Source organism: Sinocyclocheilus anshuiensis, unplaced genomic scaffold, assembly GCF_001515605.1.
Source record: "Sinocyclocheilus anshuiensis isolate Anshui unplaced genomic scaffold, SAMN03320099.WGS_v1.1 scaffold436, whole genome shotgun sequence".
NCBI classification, from domain to species: Eukaryota; Metazoa; Chordata; class Actinopteri; order Cypriniformes; family Cyprinidae; genus Sinocyclocheilus; species Sinocyclocheilus anshuiensis.
Window position 1 is genome coordinate 1,958,391 of NW_015560618.1, and position 10,425 is coordinate 1,968,815.

The window sequence follows — 10,425 nt, forward strand, 5'->3', positions numbered from 1 at the left end:
TGAGGTATTCGGCCAATCACAATGCACTGGATAGCTGGCCAATCAGAGCACACCTCGCTTTTCAGACCGATGACCGATTTCATTACACCAAAAACACAAAATAATGTTCTTTTTAGCAGCATCATATGACCCCTTTAAGTAGTTATGTTATTATTCCAGTCATATCTTTCACTCCACAAAGGTCATTATTCGAAGCAAACTGTACTCTTTTTCCACAGAGTCATTTGGCTTAGTATTATTAAATGGTCACTCTCTGGTCCACGCCCGTATCGCGCGTCAGTTCACCACGTCACTTGGTGCGTGTTTCTCTTTGCATGCTGGCGACTACGAATCCTACTACGGCAAATGTTAGTGGGTGAATGCTCAAGTTGCGCGGTAACCTTCCTGGAGCGTCCTGTCACGCATTACAATTAATATTCATGAGCTCGCCGTGATTCGCTTATTCGCCTACTGAGCACCGCCTACTTACTCACGTCTGCCTTTCAGCCAATCCGTGGAGACTAGCGGAAGAACGGCGCGTTACGTAATTAATATTCATGAGCCAAGCCTTCTTCGTAGTAGGATTACTAAACTCACTACCGGGGGCGTGGCGTGGGCTTTGCCGGTTCTAGCAGCAGACACAATGAAACGAGGGGCAATGTAGGACACCACGTTGGGGTTTGAAACGCAGTCACGCCGGTAGCGTATTATTTTTTACTTCTTTTTGGATATTTTTATCGTTTATTTCATTTGTTTTGTTTGTATTTACTATAGATAGATAGCAGAGGCCGCTGCTGGTGAGAAAAAGCAACGAGTTGAAAGTCTTTGGAGAAGAATCGAACGCACTCAGGAAACGGCTCTCCGTCGTAACTTTTGCTTAGTCGTTAAACGCAGTCGCGCATAAAATGTCGTTCGCCTATTCGGATTATCTGGCCGCCGAGTGTCTGGTGTCGATATCCAGCGGTCCCGTCCTCCATCGACCCACCCCGGTGTCTGGTGCGGCTCAGGCCCCTCCTCAGGGCCTTCCTGCCGGCGAGCCAGACGGGTCGAGCGAGGACAGGGAGGTGCGGGAGACGCTTCGTTTAGAGGGGGCCAACGTGATGACGGTGGCGGAGATCCTCACCGACCTGCACGGCAAGTTTCGTCCCATGTCGGCCTACTCCGAAAGCAGCAACTCGTCGTGCGGAGAGAGCGGCTACACCACGTTGTCTGACTCCACCACCCCAACGCCGACCATGACCCCCTCTGCCACCCCTGTCCCGGGACAGTATAATAACACCCCTCAGCAGATTTGGGGAGGAGGGGGCGCACCCCGCTCCCCCACCAAGCGTCACCTCTGTACCTTCGACGGGTGTGACCGGGTGTACGGCAAATCATCCCACCTGAAGGCGCACATCAGGACCCACACAGGTGAGCTGGAGCACATGGGAGGGGATAGTGGCTAATGCTGCGGATATCATTTGTATTCGTTTATGTATGTATTTGTGACCCTGGAGCACAAACCCAGTCACAAGTAGCATGGGTATATTTGTAGCAATAGCCAACAATACATCGTATGGGTCAAAATGATCGATTTTTTAATGCCAAAAATCATTAGGATATTAAGTAAACAACATGTTCCATGAAAATATTTTGTACATTTCCTACCGTAAATATATCAAAACTTAATTTTTGATTAGTAATATGCCTTGCTAAGAACTATAAAGGCGATTTTCTCTATATTTAGATTTTTTTCACCCACAGATTCCAGATTTTCAAATATTTGTATCTCGGCTATCCTAACAAACCATACATCAATGGAATGCTTATTTATTCAGCTTTCGGATTATGCATAAATCTCGATTTAAAAAAAAAAAAAAAGAACCTTATGACTGGTTTTGTGGTCCATGGTCACATTTATGCGAGTATGAGTACTCTGCCTGTATAAACACGGACAGTATGAAATTATAGTTTTATAAACTGCTCATGTTGCCTGTATTGGTTTTAAATTTCACTGTGGGATAAGCATATTATGGAGGGTTTTAACCATCGGCTGTGTTTTATTATAGTTCTCGGTTACAGTAACTTTTAATTATCCGCCGTTTGTTTGTTGACTGTTGTCAGGGGCTCCTGTCAACTCTAACCAGCGGCTCTGAATAGAGATATTAAAAGTGAATTTGTGGATAATAATGTAAATCACTACTCGTTAGTTGAACAAAAGAGTGGAAAAAAACTCCCAACTGTGGCCTCCTAACAAAGAAAGTTTATGAACAAAGGAAGGAGCGCGTGGGGGAGGACCGAGTATAGTAGTGTAGTGACGAGCCTCATATTTGCATATGAACAGAGCTCGAGCACAGAACGCTCGTTTACGCGCAGGTTTCCATTTAAATGCACTTTCTATTATTTGACTGAAGCTAAAAGAGCTATTTAAGCCACACACCTGGCCTGTCTTCATGAGGTATTAACAAATGGTCTATTAGCAATTGGTTTTGTTCGTGAATTGATGTCTAATGTGGCGAAAACGGTGATAGCTTTTAACGGACACGACTGCAGAAGCTTAAGGCAAGTAAAACTAGTACAGTGGGTTACTTGTACTACTGTACACTAACACCTAAGAAATCTTTAGTACAGTATCTAATGAAATAGAGTGGCAACTAAACTGCTAAACACTAGTGCAGTACTTCGTACAGAATACATCATCTAGTACAAGACAAATTAAAGGCTAGTACATTAATGAAACACTAGAGGTGCACCCTGCGAAGTGGACTTCATAGGGTAACCTGCCAACTTAAGTGAGATTCCAATGTGAAGAGAAGGTGCTGTCTGTGTCCCACAGTAGCCTACTTCAGGTGCTATAAATGCATATGCACTGCAACATTTTGAATGCATAAAGCATTTTATAAGATTAATGTTTTAAATATTTTTTTAAACATACAAATAAGAAATGTTGGGAAAAATGCAATGATAGCTTTAAATATGAAACCAAACCAGTAGCAGGGTTCCTACGCGGTTTGGAAAAGTATGGAAAGTACGCAAAACAGACCAGCTCAGAATCGGCAGACTGACCGGCCGGTCATGCAGAAAATCGGCTAATTCTGGTCCCTGGCCGGCCAATCGGTGCATCTGTAGTAATAAATGCTATGTCAGTTAGCACCTGGAGAAGACTTGAAAAACACATAAACCATATATTTTCGCAATCGTTTATTGTCTTCACGTTTCATCAGTTAAGGGTTATGCTTGTCATTCGGCTTAGCTAAAGCGATAGCGGGATGCCTTTTTCCATATTAAGGATTTCCTGGCACATCAAATGTTATTATTACTTCTATGAGTCCATTTTAGACTTTATGCGCCAGAGCACCTTCCGGCTTCGAGTATGAATGAAACACACACTGCATGAGAGTGTTTAGCACTCCGTAATGTTTACATAATTTTGGATATGAATAAAAAGTATCCAAAACGATGTGACTGTCTTGTGTCTTTTCATTTAAATCTGGATTTATTCACACTGGCCCTTGAAAACCTCTATGTGAACACACTTGCCTGAAAAAAGTGCAGGGGAAGAGTTTAGGTTTTATTAAATGTCTGGGGGGGACATGTCCCTGCGTATTCTACGCACATGCTACAGGAAGCCACCGCAGAGGGATGAAAGAGCAGCATGTGGCTCTAGAGGGAAGGGAAGGAGGGCACACTGATTCATCATTTCACAGGAAATGGAGAGGGAAATTTACCCACCAGTCATTGCACATCCCTTTAGCACTAAAAGAAGTCTGAGTAAGAAAAAGGCGAGTTGAGGCACCAGCATTATTATTGAGTTTAATTAGTCCCACATGTGGTTTGTACATGGTTGTTTGTGTATAAAGTGCACGAGAGGCAACATTTAATGTAACTTTTGTGATTACAGACAAAAGACAAAAACATCATATTAAACATTGCAACAGACCAATATCGCTCAGTTTAGCACTTTAAAATATGGCCCTTTATTTTAATTAAATTAATAGTACATTGACATTTATGTAATTTGTATTTATTAGAAGTATTTGATGTCGCCATACCTCAAACACTTCTAATATGTGTGACTCAATTTCCGCCTGTGTATGATGACATTGAAAGGTGTTCTAAATAACATATTTTGTCAAGTAAAGTGACCTTCAAATATATCTAATGCACAGGGAGCAATGAACCACTTCGTAGGTGCCCTGTCAAACGGAACTTGTGTATTTCATAGAGCATTAGTCATCTTATGAGTAGTGATGGGCGCTTTTGAAACAATTCTTCAAAAGTTTTGAATACTTTGCGAATCATTTTTTTCAAACCAGTGGTATCAAACTGCCAAAGTCACATGAGTTTAGTAAACAAGGCTTTGTTACCTCATAACTGTTTCAAAATGTTTAGAAATTTCAATGGATCACCACTGGGGGCGATCTCTGTGAAACTATTAAAGTTGTTTTTATGCACATTTGGCCTGAGTTTTCTAGGAATGTAACAATATCAAAATCTCACGATACGTAATATATCGCGGTATTAAGTCCACGATACAATATTTATTGCCAAGTTAAACAAAAAACGACAAATTAAACATTGGAAAAAAAATTAATGTTTTGTACATTTTAAAGTTAAATTATTCTATGTAATGCACTTTGACAGTTTTACAAAATAACTAAGAAAACCTCTTTTTATTTGTGATATACGGTCTCAGCCTAAATTCCATTCACACTGGTGTTTTAGGAAGCCAAACAAATTAGAATATAATAATAATAACAACAATGACAGTAATAGCCATATATTGTAAAACAATTGCACTGTAAAATAAATGAAAATTGATATTTCATAGGTATATTATTTCTGCTTTACACAACAGTAAGGAAATTCCAATATTTCTTTCCTAATTTCTTAGAGCCTTTATTTTGACGGAAACGGTCGTATAGCATTTATTTTAAAGGAAAACTCCAGCTTCAGTGAAAACAGGCTGACAAAAACACGTCTCACTACAAATCTGAAATGCTCTAATCATCTGCCGCGAAAATAAAGCATAACTGGTGGCTGTTGCATTTCCAAACGTGTGCTAAACTCCCAACACATGCAATAAACGAGTTGACTGCATTCACTGTGAACGGAGCTGTTCTGAGGCGCGGATAACACCGGATCACGAGCTGATCGCCTGAACGAAGTGCGCGCTTCGCTTTGCAACGCGCAGCGAAAACAGACTTGATGAAGGGATTAAGCCATATTGTGCTTTCAGTTTAAGTTGCTTTGACAGATACTGTGCCAAAGCATAATGGTCCAAAACACAACTTTAAAGACCTTTTGTGTTAGAATAAGAAGTTTAAATATATTTTAAAAACTACAGTTTTTGCCCGGAAGACCTATCGTTTCATATCGTCATGTGACCACGATAATATCGAGACACTTTTGCTATTGCGATATCATGGTATTGATAATATCGTTACATCCCTAATTTACACAGTTTTGACCAGCAGGCATCATCAGCGTGTGGTGTTTTGAGCGCTTCGAAACAGTGAATCATTTTGCGAAACAGTTGGTTCAATTGATTCAAAGCTTCAAAAAGGTTCATTTCTCCCATCACTACTAATGAGTTGTGGATCACTCATGTTTTCTGTCTAGGTGAGAGGCCCTTTCCGTGCACCTGGCCCGACTGCGAAAAGAAGTTCGCCCGTTCCGATGAGTTGGCCCGACACCTGCGTACCCACACCGGCGAGAAACGCTTTCTGTGCCCACTCTGCGACAAGCGCTTCATGCGCAGCGACCACCTCATCAAGCACGCCCGCCGGCACCCCAACTTCCACCCCTCCATGATCAACCGCAAAGGTTCGGCTCAGGGATCCGCTTTGACCCAGTCCACCACCGCCTCCACCTCCTCCTCAGAGTACGCCAGCACTGCCGTGTAGACGCCCCCTCACCGGGACCCCTGCCTTCTGCACTGTGACCACCGCCTCTGTCAGACACTGCAGCTTGACTCGATCGCCGTGCATGCTGGGATCCTTTTAAGCTCAGTCCTCACTTCCACAGGCCAAAAATGCAGAACTTCACCATGTCTTCCTCCAAACCCCTTCCCCAAACCAGTAATGACCAAAATGGGCGAAGGAGACACAAATGCTCAAGCACATTCCCAAGTCGCGTGATTAAATGATCACATGACCGACAAGTGATGCCGAACGCAACATTGCTCTTAAATTGCTTGCTTTGGGTGGAATAGATTCGTCTGAAATACCGTAAAACACTTTTTCGGATGCATGCAGATAAAATTGCCACCAGCAGTAGCACAATATTTTCCATCGGTCATCTTGGGGTATCACTTGTCAGCCATGTTTTAGAAACCCCTAAAGGATGCGTCACAGTTTAAGGGAAAGTTTACTTGTTCTTAGTCTTTTTACAGTACAGTAGTTCCTTCTTTGTCATGTCTTTTTGTATAGCCAGAATGGCTAACCCTCTCTGGTTTTGCTTGTCCACACATGCTGTATGACACAATAACCAGATTCAGTTGCAGATTATCGTAAAGTATTTGTGTGTTACTCATGAATTTGATTCTTGACACCCTTTGAAACCAAACAACGATTGAACCGAAACGGCCAGTGCATTTCTTTTGGGTAGAAACACTGCCTGTAATGCCGCATTTCCACATAGCTTTCCCTACTGAAATTGTAATAAGTTATTGTCAACTTAATTTACTTTTGTTTTCTATTAGTAATATCAGCATGGCAACTGAAATAGTAGTTTGTTTTTTAATTAACGTTATTAGACCATGCATTTATTATTATTATTATTTTCCACTTGGAGGAACTCTTTTGTTTGTCCATGCAGTGTCGACATGTTGGTACATATAGCAATGTGTTTAATAGAAATGTGGATACGTGTAGATAAATATCTATGCTTGCAGCTTCAATGGTAAAGATGTTATTATATGAACTACTAGAAGTAATACACCTTATATTAGGGGTGACAGTACACGCTTGAATAGAATAGTGCTGCTTGTGTGCGAATGTTTGCGCGTCGTTTGTATGTGTGTGTGTGTATATTCACGCAGGAGAGCCCGGGAAACGATCTCTCTCCAAAACGGTCCCTCCTGCGGACCTCTTACAAACTATCTTAGAGAACAAAAAAAAAACCACATCAGGAAACTCAGAAAGCCTTAAAATCTTTCGACTTGTTTTGCACCATTGTTTACTGTCGGATATTTTCTACAGGTATGCCGTCAGGCGTCGTTCTTCTCGACTAAAGAAATACACATGCAATATTGCACTTTTTTTCTTACTGGTATTGTCAACGATGCTAGTCGTCTGCTAGTGTAATGGGTTTCACTGTATAGATGCTACTGCATAGTACTCAACTAAACGAACACTGTGCAAGGTGATAGAGACCTGTCACAATAAATCAATACATTTGTCTAAATGTGCACCTTCGTCTGAGTGCTTAAACCAGTGTGAGGAAAATGGACTTGATTTTTGTGAACTCCTCACTTTCTTTTGTATTTTGCTTTCAATTTGGTGTGTAACGGATACAAAAGATCTGATCGCCGTTCGTCTGGTCTCAAAACTACAGCTGTTTTTAATGGTCCGTCGCACCATTTTCTAATCATGCAATATTCAGAGCGCTTTAAGTAACTGCTGGCAGTAACCTGAAGTGTGATGACAACTTATAAGTTCTCAACCACAATAACAAACCAAACCTGAATAGTATATAAGACTCTGTTTGTTCTGTAGCTAATTATATGATGTGTTCCTCACAATTCTTGTGTGTCTGACCGAGATTTTTTGTCGTCTTTTAGTAGTTGTTTTCCTGTAGCGGGTTGATGGATCTGTTGACCATTGACGGCATCAATGGTACACTGTGTTAGGCTGCGGTGGACTTTGTGCGTGATTCTCGACAGACTGAGACCTTTGTGATCGCGTCTTTTGATTTTCCCTCACAATGCCCTCTTTTAGCAGTCCAGATTCAACTTTGCATTTGATATCCCTCCCATTTGCAGCTAGTACTCTGGACAGCCATCACAAACCACTGGATCAAGTCTGATTTTTTTTTATTTGTTTGTGTGTTTTGTGGTCTTTAATTTCAGTTATTATCTTTTGTATTTGGTTTGATGTACTGGAACATCTTGTTTCTTATGCTTTGTATTGGTTTACGTACTGTAGATGTCTATATAGTATGCAAAACATAGCTTTCTAGATAGTTTAGGATAACTTTGCAATTGTATAGCAGAGAAAATGCGTATTTTATAGTTCCTTCGGGAAAAATGCTGCATCATTTGTGGTGTTTGAGGCATCTGATCTCTGCGGGTCAAACTCAATTGAACTAAGATGTGTGTGTGTGTGTGTGTGTGTGTGTGTGCGCGGCTGCTTTTAAGCATGATGCTAGATTGAGAATATGTAGCGTGATGACTTTTTATTTTGAGAACTGCTTTGTTGCTTGGCGTACAATCTAGATCTTGTCCATCACACTAAAATGATTATGAACTGATTGGTGGATTGTCTGTAGTGATCACACTAAAGGATGTCCAATGAGATCTCCTGAGGTCTCAGTCTACAGCCATGTCTCATATCAGTCAACCGATGGGTTTTGTCAATAAACAAAAGCTTCCATGTATCTCCTCAGGTGATAAAACGTAATGCTGAAACCCTCTGTCCTTCATGAGCGGGACCTAATGTTAAGCGTTTTTTTTTTTATTTGCTTTGTTTTGCATTATTCTGCAATTTATTTTTATTTATTACAGGCTTTTTTTTTTGGTGTGCTTTAAAATATATATTTTTTTCCAGTACTTATTGTATGGTATGACACTTGACTAATAATTTGATTTGATTAATTGTTTGCCTCCGACAAAAACAAACAAACAAAAAACCTTCCAGTGCTTTTTAAATAAATAAATAAATGGATTAAGAATTATTTTGTATTTTGGTGTTTATTACTTTTATGAGAATACTTAAATGTTACTATGTGATTGTAATAGTTTTCTTTAGCTCATCACATGTCTCAAGTGCATACTGGACACAAAAAAGGTCATAACATTTTAGTGTCTTGCAGTGTGACATGCTGTACTTCATCTAAAACATTTATCTAATTCTTCTATAGTTCTGTCATGACAACTCTCAGAGGGATTGGCATGGTAATGTACATGACAATGTTAATGTCTTTGGTCTTGGCAGAATAGATCTGTACAAGTACCGAGACTTTCTACTGCCAATAGTTCGATATAAAATATATGGATCATATAACATGTGAAATAACCCCAATATATAGGCTAACATAACTGAAATCACATAGCAGATCCATACAGGTGGAGCTGGGGAAGTTGGATGGTTTCTGAAGCATATTGCAACTGCTACAGCAAGCACTAGCCGAGTATTTGAATGTTCAGCAGCAAGCTCATTGGCTGCTGATATGAAAAGAAAGCAATCAGCTGCACGATGTGAATAATGTTGTCATTATGTGAGATTGAGTTGGAACCTCGGACTGTGCCATGTAGTGTTTGTTGACAGAATTTTGGATATAATGCAAGGATTTGTAAGATGTTACGGTAATAGCTAGAATATTTCTAAGGTGTGCCGGGTATATCAGTTCTTGCATTCAAACCCAGGAACTTGGTGCTTCTAGGACCATGTTCTACTTTATGTGCTACAGGGGGGTATTCCAGAAAGAAGATTATGTGACATACCCGGGTATGTTTAATGGTTAGTAAGCAGATAACCGCAACTTTCGACTTCAAAAACGTAAGTAACTTGCAAGGTAAGTAGCCATAACAACTTGCTCTCTGAAGATTTGTTTCAGGGTTAGTTTACTTCAGAGCTATCAGCGCATGCGTGAAATACTGACGCAACTCCAGTGAGTGTGACAGATTGCGCACGATTGAGTTAGACCTATCGAACTGCGCCATCTAGAGTTTCATGCCAGAGCTCTATTTAATATGCATTCAGTTTTTATGACCTAACTATGGTGGCCGAGAAGTGCAAAACAAATCACAATTCTGAAAACAAAATAACAAATTACAAACGCAAATGCAAGTTTGAGACAGCCATTGGTTTGGGATTACTCACCGTTGACTGGACGAGACATTCTGTCAATCAACGTATACAGGAAGAACCAGCCGAAGAACAGCAGAGTCGTGGTAGAAAGTTCGGAGATGGTATTAAAGAAGCTCAGTTTAAATGTATTGTATGAATTGCCCTTACTATGGAATAAAAAATACGGAGTGTATATTTACATTTAGTTAAACGTGGCTGTAAAACATCAGCTTCAGTGGCGCAGCTGGATAAGCGTGAGTTGTTGGCTTTTTGACACGATCGACCCGTGTTCGATCCCGCCTTTTGCCGAACTTTTTTTTTTTCCCTTTTCAAATCTCGTATCACATCGTAAAGGCATTTATTTTCAATAAAAATTAAGGAAATAATCAAAAAGTTGAAAATAAAGTATCGGGTAGGGTTAGGGTAGGTGTAGGGAGGGCTTTATTGTACCAATAAG

At 40.4% G+C, this 10,425-nt stretch overlaps 1 protein-coding gene across 2 annotated transcripts; it reads left to right on the forward strand.

The window, feature by feature from the left end:
• Positions 1–596: 596 nt before the first annotated feature.
• On the forward strand, positions 597–7,340 carry LOC107681793 (Krueppel-like factor 9). Of its 2 annotated transcripts, none has more exons than XM_016478126.1 (3): positions 597–678; positions 754–1,389; positions 5,581–7,340. In XM_016478126.1, the coding sequence occupies exons 2-3, from the start codon at positions 885–887 to the stop codon at positions 5,862–5,864; spliced, it is 789 nt and encodes a 262-aa protein (XP_016333612.1). In that variant the 5' UTR covers positions 597–678; positions 754–884; the 3' UTR covers positions 5,865–7,340. The 2 variants fall into 2 exon arrangements, with proteins under 2 accessions (XP_016333612.1, XP_016333613.1); XM_016478127.1 differs by having other exon boundaries at positions 758–1,389.
• The last annotated feature ends 3,085 nt before the right edge of the window (positions 7,341–10,425 follow it).

Bases quoted from the DNA above. Each gene is read 5' to 3' on its own strand.
- LOC107681793 (XM_016478126.1), top strand. From the start codon at position 885: ATGTCGTTCGCCTATTCGGATTATCTGGCCGCCGAGTGTCTGGTGTCG. The intron at 1,390-5,580 runs GTGAGCTGGAGC...TTTTCTGTCTAG, and splicing joins GCACATCAGGACCCACACAG to GTGAGAGGCCCTTTCCGTGC.